Source organism: Daktulosphaira vitifoliae, unplaced genomic scaffold (assembly GCF_025091365.1).
Source record: "Daktulosphaira vitifoliae isolate Bord-2020 unplaced genomic scaffold, ASM2509136v1 Scaffold_2, whole genome shotgun sequence".
NCBI classification, from domain to species: Eukaryota; Metazoa; Arthropoda; class Insecta; order Hemiptera; family Phylloxeridae; genus Daktulosphaira; species Daktulosphaira vitifoliae.
The window spans coordinates 6,087,182-6,104,019 of record NW_026099573.1 but is presented as its reverse complement, the minus strand read 5'-3'; the positions used below and the strand labels follow the sequence as shown (position 1 = coordinate 6,104,019).

Sequence of the window (16,838 nt, the reverse complement as noted above, 5' to 3'; positions counted from 1 at the left end):
CCCCCCTGTGCTGGGTTGTTTTTTTTTGCATTGTTTTTAAGTTTTGTTCTAGGTTATTGTAATTGGACAGTGAGCCACCCTTCATTTTTGTATTGTGTTATTTTTATTATAAAACCATAAGTCTAAATGAAGTCAGAATTATCAAGATGCCCCCTTTTGCCCAACATTACCCTACACTATTTTTATAAGATAGAAAATCATGCTTGAAAATTAAATTATTGTGTTATATTTTACAGGTTATTTGTCAAATACTTTACCGTGTTAATTTTTCTACTAATACATTTCAATATATACTTCAATCAACTCTGCCATTTACCGAATGTATTCATAAATTTTCAATTCTTGTATCTACTATTGGTGTATTATTATCAATGATTCAATGTGAAATTGATGAAGGTTGGTCTTGAAATGGAATTTATATAATGTGCACAAATTATTATGATATATCTTTTAATAAATTATTTCAGACAGTAAACATATAGAATCTTCTAATACATTATTAAGTGATCTATTTACAAAAGCACTTATTTCCGATCAAAACTTTTCTATAAATTCATTGGATTTTATAATTTTACCTCCAACTGAAGAAGATGAACCATTTTCTTTGAAGTCATGTATGTATAAGTATTTTACTTTATATTTACTACTATAGGTATTTAAGTAAGGATTATAATAATTCTAACTAGAATTTTTAAAAATTAATTACTTTTTATTTTTAATGATTAGATGAGTCATATTTTACTAATGAAGAACTACTAAAAGTAAGTGACGTTTATCATCATTTAGTTTGGTATATGAATCATCAAAAATCTTCAATTTCTGGAATTAATGATGAAGATATTTGTCTTTTGTGTTACTCTAACAAAAAAAATGTTGTTATAATGCCATGCAAACATCAATGTTGCAAGTATGTTATTCTCAAAATATGATCAGTTTTACGACCTTTTATTTCTCGAACTTAACATGATACAGAGGGTAGCATATTAGGGACTTTCATATCTTAGGGAGTCAAAGATGGTTCTTTGATAGATCCATGATGGACGGGACGTGTATTATACATAAAATTTCACATTGAATCCACAGCAGTAATGCATTGTCTTTAGTAACATGATTCTTTTATTAAATTTACTATAAAAATAGATCTTTTATTCATTTTGTTTGGATTTACAAATTATTGATGCTAATAATATAACAATAATATCTTTAAAGAAATATGTACATCTCGTAGTGGAGCTTACTTGTTTCATTTAACTATTTTTAATTTTTTTTTTTTTAGATTGTGTATCAATCACCATCTTCTTTACTCTACAGTTTGTTTTTATTGTAAGGGACCTATTGAAATGGTAGTAGATTACAAAGATTCTTCTAAAGTGTTACATGATTTTACAAGTAATATTCGAACTTCCGAATAAAAAAAACATATTTATATTGATTTGTTATATTTTTTTAACAGATTATCTTTTATTATTTTTGTTTTGTTTTTATTGTTATTATTCAAAATAAAATATCGCTTATAATTTTTTGAAAAAAATACTTTATGTATAATTAACTACATTTGTATAAAATATTATATCAACTATTACTAGAAGAAAAGATTTTTGTAAGTTGTTATTGTAGAAGAGAAAATAAGGATTGAAATTAATAACAATTTAATGACTATTTCGTTTTTGCTCATCAATTTTTTTAGAATAAATTTTATTACAACAAAAAATTATCATTCAATTTTTAAACAGTAATGATCATGGCATGATCATTATTTATTTAAAAGTCCAATCATTATTCAAATCGAATGATTTTTTAAACAGATAAATAAATCTGTGTATAAATATACAGAATGATTTATTAAGCATACTATTACCATTTTTCGTTAAATAATAATTTTTTTTATAAAAATTTACATATTAAAATTTATTGTTTTTTTTTTTATAAAGTGTAAAAATTACCGTAAGAAAAAATATTTTCTAAGAGTAGATTTTAGGGATAATAATAATAATATTAATATTTAATGAAGAATCATAGAGTAATATTACTCGTATGTGAATATTATATTATTATAATGTATGTCACATTTTATGATTATACAAAATCACCAAAACAGGGCTCTCTTATTTAAAATACAAAATAACCAGTTAATTATGGGATAAAATCTACTTATTGTAGAGATTAAGGAACGTCTACACGCAGGGCCTTCATTATAATTAACCAATTAGAATAGAAAGCCTTAGCTTCCATGATCATGCTAGGGATCGGTGGGCTACCCCCTTCAGACTATAAAAAGCAATTTTTCCCCGTCTAAACCAGTTCTTTCGGCGATTTTAAAATACACAATATCTTCGACACTATTCAAGATCTCACTCTCCGGGACTTAATCGTTTTTTAATTAATTTGGTCTTAAAATATTTTTCTTTAAAACTAAATGACACTTAGAAATTTTAAAGTGAATTTTGTTTTGGTCAATTTTTTAATTTAATTTAATGTGTTCATTAAATAATAATGTTTTATTTTTCATACTGTGGAAATAAATATCAAATAATATTTTAAACATTAAATCTTTTTTTTTAATTACTTTATTTTAATAAAAAAATCCAACCCAACTTTAAATTTTTATTTAATAGTAAAAATCTATTGTGAGCTTTTCTTATTGGGTAGCTAGTCTCATCGCTAATTTCTTTGTTTTAACAAACATCGTGCTGGCAGACAATGCAAAGAATCTTGTATATTTGCAGTGTTAAATTTTTGTCTTGGTGATTATTGTGCTGCATCCTTTCAATGCGCTAGCGCTGGAATACATTGGGCCACCATAATTACGCCTTGATAAATTTTTTACATAGATATAAATATTCTTGAATCTTGTTTTGGTCAGGCCAAAGGAAGATTTAAGAAATATTGATGTCGATCTCTCAATAAAATATACTCTCTCGAAAAAAAATAATTATTCAACAAACGTAAAAAGTTAATAAGGACAAATTATAAATTATACTTCTAATAAAATGTTGAGTGTTTAAAATCTTTTAAAAGTAAGATCAGTCATAGACTTTGTGTAATTAAATCATATTTTTTTAAATTTTGAATCATTTTTGTAAATAATCATATTAACTATATGACATATAGTGTAAATCGTATACGTAGTGCATTTAATACCAAAATCAACATTGGATTAATTGAAATATTATTGCATTACATAGGACGTAAGGTAAGTACAATTTAACCTATGCTTTCGAACCTCCAACAATCTATTGCGTAATAAACCATTAATAATTAATAAAAGAAACAATTCGTATGTCATCGTCTAGGGCCTTGAGACTAGACTGTCATGACGCATTCACCTCACCACACGCCGGTAACACTATTCTTGTATAAATTTATTTTTGATTATCGTACCCGTACACACGTGCGTTTCATCAATTTATATATAAACAAATTTTTATTATTTATTGTTAGATATAAACATTTAAAATTCAAATTTGTTTGAGTTAATATACATGTATAATACATAAGGGATTACAAATACAGGTAGCTAATTGGTTTTTATGACGATATTTGCAGGTATATAGCCTTTACTATCAATGTTAATAAGACACATTGTTGTGAATTTATTAACACACTAACTTGCAATACAGAAATTATATCTATAGTGATAATTGACAATAATAACTCCGTGACTGTAACAGCGATGTCATAAAAGACTAAAAAGTGAAAAATAAATATAGTTTAAAAAAAGACGTTTTCAAAAGTGTCGGGCATCTAATTTACGAAAAATATGTCACAAAGCGTCCACGATTTTTTTTCACAATAATACTAGTATTTTTCGTTCATAATTGTTTTAAGCTTATTTAAAAAATTAATTTTAACTTTTTAGTTCGATGTGCTTTAAAAGCGTGTTTTTTTTAACTATATTACTTAAGAGCACAATTATGAATAATAGGGTATTCGTATTGTATGAACATACAAATTAACTATCTACGGTGTGTAGTATTACGTAGAACCGGTTAAGACAATACATGAGATTGCAGGTTAGAGAGAATACTCACTGATATTTAAAAAACACAGAAACGTTAAAAATGTACTGACAACAGCAACAGCGGCTAATAACAATGGTACAAGTGGGTATTGCACCATATCCAGTATTACCAACTAGAGGTGAACATGTACTGGATTGATAATTCTTTTAACAGGCTCAAATAGAAATATTAGTATTTGAAGGTTTTGACGCTCTATTTTTACCATAACGTACAGATTATTATTTGTACTCTACTCGCCAATAACTAAAAATTATAACAAGATTAAAAAAAAATAGACTTATTTATTCTACTATGCATTTTACTGGAAAAACGGCTGACGTTTCGAGGCATTATCAAAAATTCATTTTAAATCCCCCCCTGTGAGCAGGTAAAGGGTCAGATTTATAAAAAAAATATACTCAATGAAAGGCTAAGACATCACGCATCTATACAAAAAAAATCATATTGATCCATACATTTTTTAAAAAGTTATTGCATGATAAAGTTAAAAATATAAAAAAGAATTTTTTTCAAAAAACGTATTTTTTTAATTAACTTTGATGTCTGTTTTCACCGTGAAGACAAAATAAAGTCCGAATTTTTTTTTTTTTACAATACATTATCATCATGCAAAAAAGGCTAAACTTTATCCAACACTCTAAGTAATTACTACTTCCTACGTAAAACTTTTTTATAAATGTATATTTGAAAGAGTTTTCTTTTTTAAAAGTTATATTACTAGCTCAACCTCAACGATTTTTGTTTTTGCTACTACTACTAAAATCACATATCCATTAAAAATCTTGAAAGTTCTAAGAAGCTAATATTTTTATGTTTTTTTTTGCTCTTCCAATTAAAAGTGGAAAATTGGCTAATGTGACTAAATATGACTAAAGGGTAAATTAGTTCTATGCAAAGCTCCCATTAATAACTCAATATGTGTCTATAAAAACTGTATAATTAAAAATGAACAGTTGATAGCTAATCCGTTACGTAATTTTATTGGTTTTAATTCTTTTTTTCCAACTGCAAATATTGGATTAATAAAATAAACAACCCATAATACACTGATATCTTACATATTGGTCGATATTTAATATCAGCACAATCTTAAAAAATATTTTATCAATATTAATGATGTTAATTTTCTGAAAAATGTAGTTTTTTTTTCTAATATTTGTTTTATAATTATTCAGAATAAAGTATTCTCGGTGTACTTCATATACATCACCATAGCAACAAACTTCGCGTTTTTATTTTTAATCATTATCAGTTTTTATTGATCAAGCCGTACAGAAATAACAACATAAGAATGTTATCGTATAAAATTTTAATTAGTATTGGTTAATTATTTTTTAAAAGATGAATAGAAAAAAACTAGGAAAAAAATTGAAATCAGAAGACCTAAACCAACCAAATCGGTATTGTTATATCATACACAAATATTAATATATTTATTTATCAAAATTTGTATACTTAATTTAATTTTAATTTAAATAATCAATATTTAAAAAATACTTTTTCTAAAAAATTAATTGTAACGTATATAATTCTATCTTCATGACAAATTTACTATGTTTGAACATTATTATTTCATTTATTTGTAAATAAAGTATAAGAGTTTTTATCTTCTAATTATTCATTTTAGCGTACATGAAACTAAAAATTTACATACGTGCTTGTTATATAGTTCATGTATAATTAAAGTCTAAATTTACGTAACGTCTAGTATGCATAATGGAAACAAAAGGTCTAACGTATGCTCTAAGTCTACAAGAGAGACATATAATCTATTAGTTTTTATGACATAGTGTCTACACAAGGAACATTCATGTTCCTCTTTGCGAACACTCACAATTTTACTTCACACAATTATAGTTCGCATACCAAAAAAATGTTCATTTTACCAAGTTTATAATATTTTATAGAATTACAAAATGTTTACTTAAAGAAATATGCAAACAACAAGATTTGTATACAATACCTTCACACAACGATGTTTTGTATTTACACTTCAAAGGTAAATAAAATGACATTGATTTGAAGTAATAATTTATTTTTAATCAAGTTATCATATATTATAAAGGTTTCCAGGAAATTGAAAATTTAGAAGAGTATACTGGACTTAAGTGTTTATGGTTGGAAAATAATTGTTTAAGTAAAATTTCAGGGTTGGAAAATCAAACAGAACTTATTAGTATATACCTTCATCATAATGGTCTTATGAAAATTGAAAATCTAGATTGTCTGCAAAAATTAAATACTATTAATTTGAGTTACAATTTCATTAGAAAAATTGAAAACCTAAGTAATAATTTTCCATTTGGATAGTACAAAAATATATGTTTTATTCTAATAACATTTTACAGGTATTCTACCTGGACTTAGTTCTTTGTTTATAAGTCACAATAAACTTTCTACTGCTGATGACATTTCTCATTTAACTGAATGCAAATGTTTGTCAATTGTTGATCTGTCACATAATAGCTTGGATGATCCCGAAATAGTCGAAGTATAATATTTTAATCTTTGTGTTTGGTTAGTTATTCAAAATTATATTATATTATTCTAATTGTTTTATTTATAGATATTCTCAAAAATGGAATGTTTAAAAGTATTAACACTAACCGGAAACGGCGCTATTCCTAAAATAAAAAACTATAGAAAAACATTAATATTAAAATGTGTAAGTTTTCCAAATTTTTGCATTATTTGGGTATTATTTTAGAACTAACTAGTAAAAATACAAATTAGGATGAAAATATATTTTTGTATTATAGCTCTTTTATAAAAAAAAAAATTAATACTTCACATTAAAAACAAAACAAATAAAAATCCACATAAATTATGTTCTTTTTTATTGTAGAAAGATCTACGTCACTTGGATGATAGACCAGTATTTTTTAAGGATCGAGCTTGTGCAGAAGCATGGTAATTATTAATAATACAATTGTAAGAATAAACACTTCCTAGTTTTTAGTCAAAATTTTGATAAAAAATAATTTTCAACGAGTTTCAACATTAAAAGTCTTATGCGTTTAATATTATAGATTTATTATAGAGTAAGTAGTTGGGGAAATACAACGGGTAGTAATTGGAAATCACTCAAGTCTTATGAATCAAAAATGATTGCTTAAAATTTTAAATGTATTCCCTGCATACCACAAGTGTCGCGCCTATAATAAATGGAAAATATCGTGCAATTAGCTAAACTAAAATAAATAATTCAGTAATTGTTCTTATGATAAAAATTGTGTGATTAAAAATCACTGTAATTTGTTTGTTCTTGTGCAAAAATCAAAGGTGTAACCATGCGGTGTCGAGTATACTTCGAAAAATAAACTTTCTACTAAATGGCTTACTTTATATTTAATTGTCAAATCAGTTTTAATTCAATTTGTTATAACATCAGCCCTTATCCTCACCGTTTCGGGATCGATTCTCATATACCCACAAAACTTTTTACATCAATTTTACAAACTGTTCTTCAAAATTAACAATAGTAATAAAAGATATTTATGGAGATATATTTTAATACTACTTATTAAAAGTAATAAAAAAAAAATTTAAACATATCATTAATTTTTGAACATTTAATTTAACTAGTTTTTTTTGTACAGGAGTGAAGGTGGAATCGAAGCTGAACAAGCCATGAGGATAAAGTTAAATCAAGAGGAACAGCAAAGAATAAACGACTCTGTTGAAGCATTAATAAAATTACGAGACATTGGACATCAAAGTAAAAATTTAACGAGCAAAACCTTGGACCAAAGTGCAGGAGATAATATTACTGTAAACAACTTGATTTCTTCTGAAGAGTTTTATAAAAATTACGAAGAAGAAAGTAGCGATTCTTCAGATGAATCGTCTGAAAATTCTTTCTGTAAAGGTCCACTAGTTCAAGAAGTTTGTAGTGAAAGTGAAGTAAACGAGAGTTTAGAAGAAAAAGATTGTACGGCGAATGATTTATGTCATACCATAGTAAATTCGTTAGTTGACAAATGTTATGACAATAAACTAACAAAGATCTCTAATGACATCTCAATTGACAAAACTTCACAACAAAAAAGTGAAAAGAGACTTAATTTGACTGATAAACATGAAGAAACATTAATTCTAGATCAATGTAAAATTGCTATCAGTGATAAAAATGATACTGTCGTCGATTGTAATCGGATAGAAAATAATAACGAATGTTGTTCAATTGACAAGCTAACACTAAGAGAACTTAGCGACTATAGTTGTACCGAAAGTTCAATGGACATATGCTGTAATAAAACCGAACAAGATGACAGTGAATTCGGTCAAGTTGAACATAATATTGAAAACGAAACTGCACCAGTGAATTGCATTTCAAATTTATTTCACGCTTCAAAATCTTCACAAATTGAAGAAATGCTCGTGAAATTACCATGGAAAAACAGTCAAAATGAAACAGATTTCATCAAATTGTCAATGAAACAAAGTCATGATACTGACGATAAAATAGAGCAAGAAACTCGTAAAATCAGACCTTTAATTCAAGAACTATAAATAATGTTTTTTTTACCTTTTATTTGATTTTCTTATTATTTATTTTTTTATTCAATCTTTATGCGTTGTATAAACTAATGTAATGTACTTATAGATGATATTATTAGAGGAATGTCTTCAACATTAATATTATATTTTATAGTTGGAAAATTCTCATGAAGTTTTATTTTAATTTTATGAAAATTCTGTAATATTTGACTTGAAAATATAATTCTGTAACACTTTTAAGATCTGATACTTAAGGGTACTTAAATATTCTTTAATAGATTTAAATGATACATCTATGGAAATCGTATATCTAATATTTTAAAAATGTATAACTATTTAACAATATTAAGTTAGATTATTACTAAAACACATTAAGTTAAGACTATGAAGTGAATCATTTTATTGCTATTATGTAATAAATGAATGTACATTATTAAATGTAATTTTAATGGTACTATACGAGTTAACCATTTTGAAATCCAATATTATTTTACGTCGTAATACAGACAAAAAATGCAGATAAATTTAAAATGTATATACCTCAATAAACTTGTATGAATTTGTAAAATATTTACAAATGAATTAAGTCTTTAAGATCTTAACTGACTCAACTATAAACCTTTTCTCCTATAACACTACTAAGGGGTATCTCTATGGACTGTTTGCCGTAACCTAATAGAGTTGTAACACTGAGAGTACTCGTCTATTACCAGCACAAATTATACTTTAGATTACTACTAATGACGTGTCGTTTAGAGTTCCAGCTGTATTATAAAGGGACACTCTTTGTGCCTTAACTTATAGTAATAAAAGTTCAATAATAAGTCAAACGTAATTATTAAAGATATAATTAAACAATATGAAGTGTACAAAACAAAGATACTTAAAGTACAATAAATCAATGAACAAAAGAAAAGACTTATTGTCAAAAACGTAGAACACGAAAAGAGATTAACCCACGGTGCTTCAGTGGTACTCTCCCCTTTACAATTTATTCCATTTTGTCTAATATACTAAAACATTTTGTTTTTCTTCTTTTTACGAATACAAAATTAATAACACAATCATTTTCAAAAATGTTTATAAATATTTACTTCATGGTCTAGTAACAATAGATCAGGAAATTACAATTAAACCAAATATTACAAAAATGTTTTTCTTCAGGCTTTATAAATAATAGACTATATTTCAATACCTTTCCATTATGAATTTTTAATATTACCTCTACAGAGGTATATTAACTGTTTATTTTATAATAAAATATTTCAGTATTTTAAGTATTTTAAGTATCAAATTTTTAGTTTTTCTTTAATTTGTATTCCTATTATAATTTATATTTATATGATTGTTACATATAATTATTTTTCAAGTAAACATTGTTTACTTAACCATGTGACCTTGGCTACTATTATTTAAAATAAAAATATACAATCTATCTTAAAATTTTGAAACTGTATTTTAATCAACGTATTTATATTTTAAAACAACTTATTTACTGTACAAAATTTAGTTAAAATTGAAATGAAAAAGAATTCGGAGAATAGTAATACCCTTATGGTATTAGAACGTCGTGGTTATTTGCTTGGGAAAACCATAGGCGAGGGCACGTTTGCAAAAGTCAAGGTACTTGTCTCTAGAAAAATTAAAAATTATTTATTTAAATGAATTTGCTCATAAATATCATCGCAAATTCATACTAGAGTAGTTACCTGTCCTGAATATCTAGTTGGCAATATGCACAAAGAGAAATCAAAATGTGGCCGTCAAAATATTGTCAAAAAAAAACTGCAACTTTTATAATAAGGACGACAGAACTACGTGGATGATAAAAAGAGAGGTATATACGGTCAAAGGACTAAAACATCCAAATATAGTAAGATACTATGAAGCTATCGAGACTACGACGAGGTATTACAGTTTCACTCAAAACTATTTAATAGATACACTAATATTTTATCTATTTAATTAACCTAGTTAATTTATATATTATATAAATTAACATTATTTAAATCATATTTTAGTAATTGATCTGTTTACATTTCTTTAATAAAATATGAGTTTAAAAGCTCTCATTTTTAATAATCTAAATCCCTAAGCTTTATTAGTGAATTTTCGTATAAATAATTACTCAACGAATCGAGTGCATATTTTTAAAATATGCTTGAATGTGTGTTTTGAAACTATAAAGGTTAAATATAAACGCATTTATTAAGAATCTCAAGAAAAATATCTTCTTTTATAAAAACAATTAAAGGAATATATGAAATACTAAAGAAAATTTCATCGACAATATTTTCAATAATATAAATTTAATTTTAGGGTTTGCATTGTTATGGAATACATGAGCAAAGGAAGTCTTTTGGATTTACTTAGAAGAGAATTCTATGTGTCTGAAGAGACAGCACGAAAATGGTATGGTCAGATTTTGGACGCTTTGTCATACATACACAAACGTGGTATTGTTCATAGGTAAGTATATTCAGAACTAACGTGAAGGAAATGCGACCCTGGTGATCGCGTACAACACCAAAAAGCGCCCAAAAAAGGGTTGATCTAGTATGACTTTTTATCTCACAACAGCTCTGTGTGAAAGAAACGATTTTTTTCAATTTATACAAAAGTTTTTTTATTAATTTTATAGTATGGTTATGTACACCTTGAAAATCATTATAAATTAAAATAATATGTATATAGTGACTGCCTTTACTGAAAAAATTCCTCCGTTAAAAAAAAAAATATTGGACGTATATTGATAAAAGATATGTTGACTTTACTGAGGAGTATTTTCAGTATTATGATACACATTTTGTTACGTTTAAGTTGTATCACTGATTGAAGTAAGTAGATCAAATTTAGTGATAAACTTTGAAATTACACTCAGAGACGTGAAATGTGAGAACGTTATGTTAGACGATTCAGGACGAAATGTGAAGTTAGTGGATTTCGGCTTAGCTAGAAACAAGATGTTGGATTCAAATAATCAAATAATAGAAAGTTCAACGTTTTGTGGCAGTTATGCTTACTCGTCACCTGAGTTGTTGCGTATGCTACCACATAGACAAAATATGTCTGATTTGTGGGCTGCAACTGTAGTGTGTTATGCTATGCTATGCGGACAATTGCCTTTCCGGGATGAATATATAAACATTGAATTACAAGTAATTATTTATCACTGTAATGGGGTTAATTTTGAGCTGAACAATATTTATTTGATAGAGACATTCCAATTTAGGGGAATATGAGGGAGTGGCATGTGTGCACTTAAAGAAAATCTACTGTAAACTATCATTTATTCGTACAGTCTCCGAACTAAAATTTATTTAATTACTTACTTTTTGATAATCAACTGTAAAATGTATAGAAATTTAGTTGAAGTATTTAAAAAAAGAAATTTTTTTAAACAATTCATGTTTATTGTTTCAAAGATAAAATCATCACCAACTGTTTTACATAGATATGTTTAATGATATGTCACATAAAAGAACTCCCAAAGAACAAATTCTTCAACTCCCTCGATCAACTCCCTTTTTGAGTTTCAAAAATTATTTGGAATCGTTCAACTCGAAATGAAGAGAAATTACATATTTAAAAGTATATTAATTAATTTTGGGATTTTAATATTATATGGTCAAATTTGTAGTTGAGGTTTTAAAAGCTATTTAATAATACTATGGTTTTCAAAATTATTAATAAATTTAAAAAAAAAATTCAATATAGGTCAACTAAATTACTAGATGTGGTAAAAATGTTTGAAAATGAGATCATTTTGTTTCTGCCCTGTTTAGCAATAAAAAAATGAAAATAAAAAATAAAAAACATTTCCCCGTGTTACACTATAATAGGTAGATTTCAATTTTAACGGAAATCAAAGTTGTCGCATTCTAATTTTACTACATTTTGTTAAAGTAGATTTTTACTAGTTATAGTTGGAATGTGTTAAGGCAGTTTTGAAGTCAAATAGTAATAAAACTATCCAAGTCTTTTGATTTATTTTGACGTTTTAAGCTCTTTGCATAGTTTATCTTTAGAGTTATACAATTAATTTAAAATACAGCATAAAACTGATGAGATATGTTTAATATACTGTCTTACTAGGATATAGAACGAGGTGTCAAATTTCCTCCTAAGCCAAAAATATCAAAAAAATGCAAAAAACTCTTAATGCGAATATTTGTACCCTTGGAACACAGACTTACTTTAGAACAAGTAAAAGCAGACTATTGGATGCGGAAAAAATATAAAAGTCTTTGGACAAGACCAATAACCTCAGAATTTTGAAGACTCAATATAAATGTTTTACCTAACGGTTAAAAAGAATTGTAAATTAATATTTTAAACTGTCTTTAACAATTTTTGCTGAGTAAAATTTAGATTGTTATTATAGATAAACGGTGTTTATTTATTATAAAATATAATGGACAAGAGCTCTTTGTTTTTATAAATCATTGATAGACAATTCAAGTTTAATTCCCCCAAAAACTAAAAAAATATATGATTTAAGTACAATGTACAGGATGTAAGAAAATTTACTCTTATGGAAAATCTCTTCCTCAAAATAGAATTTTAAACATATCTCTGTGATATATTACTGTAGTTATTGCTAACTCAGAGTCGCACTGTTCTCGGTACAAAGTCTATTATACTTACTAAAATTAAATTTGGAAATTATGCTCCTCAACAACTATATGGTGTTCTAACACCTACTATCAAATATTCTATAATTTTAATCGGTAATTTTTTAATTTACTGAGTTGCTACCAAAAAAAAGGTAGTTTCAATTGGTAGCATGTACAATAGGGTGACCGTTAATTATGAACTTTTAAAATTGCATAGTGCCACCCCTTAGAATGTTCGAATACCCAAATAAAAATAATTGTGTGAAAATTGGTGATGATTGTCAAACTTTAAGGCGTGCCCCAAGAAAGATAAAAATGATACTCTAAGAGTAGATTTTTAGTGTTTTTTGGTCTATCTCAAAAACATTAACTTTAATGGAAAAGTTCATAGAAACTTTTTTGTATATATAATATTTTTCTATATAAAAAAAAAAATGTTTATGGGCTTACAAAAAAGTCATTCACAAGATAAAGTTATTGTTTATTATTTATAAACATTTTATTACATGTTTTTATCTGGTATACTCCAAAAGAAAGATGGAAAACTTCTTATTTCATTATCAGGAAAACAACTAGTTGAAAGTTTACCAAAAATTATGTCATATAATAATGTAGAACAACTAATTGAAAACTGGAGTTTAACTGAAAAAGTAAAATCATTATGTTGTAATACAACAGTTTCTAATAAAGATAGACTTAAAGGTGCCTGAATATTATTGGAGCAAATGTTGGGGCGTAATATTTTGTATTTACAGTGTAGATTAAAATTTTACATTTTTAAAATTCTATTAAACAATTTTTTGAAATCAAATTTAATTCATCATCTACTCCAGATGTTCCTATATTCAATAAATTTCAAAAGTCTTGATAAAATTATTTAAGTGGAATGGAAGATATTATTGTTTTAGAATAGTTAGAAATAATAAAAGATGATATTTTGAAATTTAGTTTTGATCCAATACCAATCTAGAGATGACAATTATAAACTTTTATAACTGGTCATAATATTTTTTGGTGAAACATCCCTGAATGCGATTTATTTTAGACTTCCTGGGTCTATTCATCATGTTCGTTGGATGGCCAAGGCCCTTTATGGTTTCAAAATATTTTTGTTTAGAGATAATTTTTATTTCATTTAGATTCAGTTACTTCAATGAATATTGTTAGCACGAGTCATTATATAATATTGTATCTTTATCTTTGTTTATCTGACAGCAATGCGTCTGTTGTAGCATAGGTTTAATCATTGTACGTTCCACCGCTGAACCATCGGCGACGCGCTCATTGTCATAATTGTGTTTAAATATTTTTATTTAAGTTTTAATTATACATAAAAAAAAAACAAATATTTTGTAAAAATTATTCATTTTGTTTAAATTTAATGTTTATTACATTGATCTCAAAATTATAAAATATCAAAGAAATTATTCATAAGTGAGCGTTCGATTTAAAACCAATAATAATCCCGCTTCAAAACATTTCTGGTTCATCGATCCGCATATACTATTAGTATTAAATTTCGAGTACGAAAAGTGCGTATTTGCATAAAGTTTGTGTAGTGCATTTTACTTGTTTAAATATAAATGTTTAAATTAAGCTAAAAATGATATTGGGTTTTCTTTGGCCATAAGCAACACAATGGCCGAACAACCAGCTGTAGAGAATACAGCATTGTATGGTAGGCGAGGTACAATCAAAGGTCAACTGACAAGGTTTGTTATTTTCGTGTCTGCAGCAGCACCAAAAGGTGGGGATAGGACTTCACTTAATGTCCGCCGAAAAAGAATTTTAGAAGCTTGGAATGAATTTATAAAAAACAGGCTGAAGTTGAAGAATTCAGAGATCCAGAAGATCCATACAGAATTCAGTTTGAAAAAATGTACTTTGAGACAGTATCAGAATATGAACGAATATTGGCGAGTGATCGAGCAGAAATGGAAGAAATAAATAACATGGTAAATATTGAAACACATCATAGCCACCCATAATGACGTCAACGCTAACAAACAGTTGTGTATCTAATCAGTCATCATATGTAAAATTAGCTCCATTAAGTGTACCTATACTTAGCGGCAGCTATAAAGAGTGGTCAACAATCAATGATATCTTTAATGCGTTGATTAACGAGAACGAAGCGTTTACTGATGTACAAAGGTTTTTTTTATATCAAAGCAGCTTTATCGGGCGACGCATTAAAGGTAATAAAATGCTTTGAAAAATCAGCAACAAATTATAAGATAGTATGGGATAGTTTGACACAACAGGTTGTTGTACCAATTGTGTACTTTCTGCCATAGCTTTAATTTTCTAGATGTGATGTTCATTACGTCTGGATCTAGGATATTAATTAATGATCGATCGATGAAAAAATGAGCTGGAGTTGATCTTAGTGCACTAACTCCAGCTAATACAACAATTTTGGGAACGTTGGCGAAATGAATACCAGTTGTGTTTATTGTTTCGGTCGGTAAAAATGAAGTTATTTTTGGTAAAGTTAAATAATCAAGTTGGCTAATGTATTTAGTTTTTCGTGACTAAATTAATGTTGTTATAGAGTAAAATGATTTAATTTTAGAATTATCTACACCAGATATATTAAAACTTACTCTTTTTCGTGGTGATTTTAACCTTTGCGCTAAATCGGTGGTTATATAATTAGATTGAGAGCCTGAATCAAGCAGTGCTCTTGTAATGAATGATTCATTTTAATGACTTTTAATTTTTATCACTGCCGTTGACAACAAAACTTGTTTTTGTTCTGTACAAGTCACATGTGTACTTATAACTTGTTCATCACTCTGTTCTTCGGGTATGTGGAGTAATGTATTATGTACTTCTCCAAATTTCCTGCAATCTGAAAATTTACATAATTGGTTTTCTGAATGATGAGCCAAACATACATTACAAATGTTCAATTGAGTAACCTTTGATGACGTTCTTTTATTGTTAAGTCTAAAAATTTTTTGTAATGATATATAGCATGTGTTGTTTTATTACATAAGTAATATTTAAATTTTTTTGAAGTCGCATGCATTGCGATCCTATTTCGATAATCAAATCGTTTCTTTTCTTTTTTTTGATTGTCACCGCATTCATTTAACCTTTTTGCGCCTTCAACTGCTTCTAAAAGTTGACAGTGATTATTTAAAAATTCAATTATATCTTTGACTTCTGAAACTTCAATTTTTGGTGCTTGCTTTTCCCAATCTCGCAATGTATGCAGTTTTTAGAAGCAGTTGAAGGTGCAAAAAGTTAAATGAATGCATTGACAATTAAAAAAAAGAAAAGAAAAGATTTGTTAAAATTAAAATTAACCCTAATACAGTGATAAATAATTACTTATAATTCAATGTTTATATATTCGTCCCGGAAAGACAATTGTCCTCGTAGCATAGCATAACACACTACAATCGCAGCCCACGCAACAACTCAGGTGATGAGTAAGCATAACTGCCACAAAACGTTGAACTTTCTATTATTTGATTATTTGAATCCAACATCTTGTTCCTTGCTAAGCCGAAATCCACTAACTTCAAATTCGTAAAAAATTATAATAATAAATTATAAATATCAATTTCGTACTACGTTGAATTGCTTTAATATATATTTATTCATATATTATACTGATAAATTAACTACAAATTAGGAATAATGATAGAAATAGGAGTTGATTTTGCTTTTAGAATAGTCAACCAATTTC

The 16,838-nt window shown here is 26.8% G+C and overlaps 3 protein-coding genes across 8 annotated transcripts in view; all 3 read left to right on the top strand.

Moving 5' to 3' along the window:
* Nucleotides 1-1,549, top strand: part of LOC126897815 (E3 ubiquitin-protein ligase RNF123-like) — a 21,563-nt gene extending 20,014 nt beyond the window's left edge. For all 5 annotated transcript variants that reach the window (XM_050671692.1, XM_050671693.1, XM_050671690.1 and 2 more), the window contains 4 exons: nucleotides 237-396; nucleotides 468-614; nucleotides 727-907; nucleotides 1,277-1,549. In XM_050671692.1, coding sequence (XP_050527649.1) covers nucleotides 237-396; nucleotides 468-614; nucleotides 727-907; nucleotides 1,277-1,412 — 624 coding nt within the window. In that variant the 3' untranslated portion in view covers nucleotides 1,413-1,549. The remainder of the gene's footprint in view (nucleotides 1-236; nucleotides 397-467; nucleotides 615-726; nucleotides 908-1,276) is intronic.
* Nucleotides 1,550-5,279: 3,730 nt separating this feature from the next.
* On the top strand, nucleotides 5,280-8,692 carry LOC126897632 (dynein axonemal assembly factor 1-like). 2 transcript variants are annotated; one of them, XM_050671374.1, is made up of 7 exons: nucleotides 5,280-5,422; nucleotides 5,930-6,021; nucleotides 6,088-6,309; nucleotides 6,371-6,513; nucleotides 6,589-6,687; nucleotides 6,868-6,932; nucleotides 7,622-8,692. In XM_050671374.1, the coding sequence occupies exons 1-7, from the start codon at nucleotides 5,364-5,366 to the stop codon at nucleotides 8,532-8,534; spliced, it is 1,593 nt and encodes a 530-aa protein (XP_050527331.1). In that variant the 5' UTR covers nucleotides 5,280-5,363; the 3' UTR covers nucleotides 8,535-8,692. The 2 variants fall into 2 exon arrangements, with proteins under 2 accessions (XP_050527331.1, XP_050527333.1); XM_050671376.1 differs by having other exon boundaries at nucleotides 5,372-5,422; nucleotides 5,650-6,021.
* A 2,171-nt stretch (nucleotides 8,693-10,863) lies between these two features.
* LOC126897932 (testis-specific serine/threonine-protein kinase 2-like) lies at nucleotides 10,864-12,800 on the top strand. The gene is made up of 3 exons (XM_050671878.1): nucleotides 10,864-10,991; nucleotides 11,404-11,680; nucleotides 12,618-12,800. Exons 1-3 carry the CDS (start codon nucleotides 10,864-10,866, stop codon nucleotides 12,798-12,800), a joined length of 588 nt encoding a protein of 195 aa, XP_050527835.1.
* The last annotated feature ends 4,038 nt before the right edge of the window (nucleotides 12,801-16,838 follow it).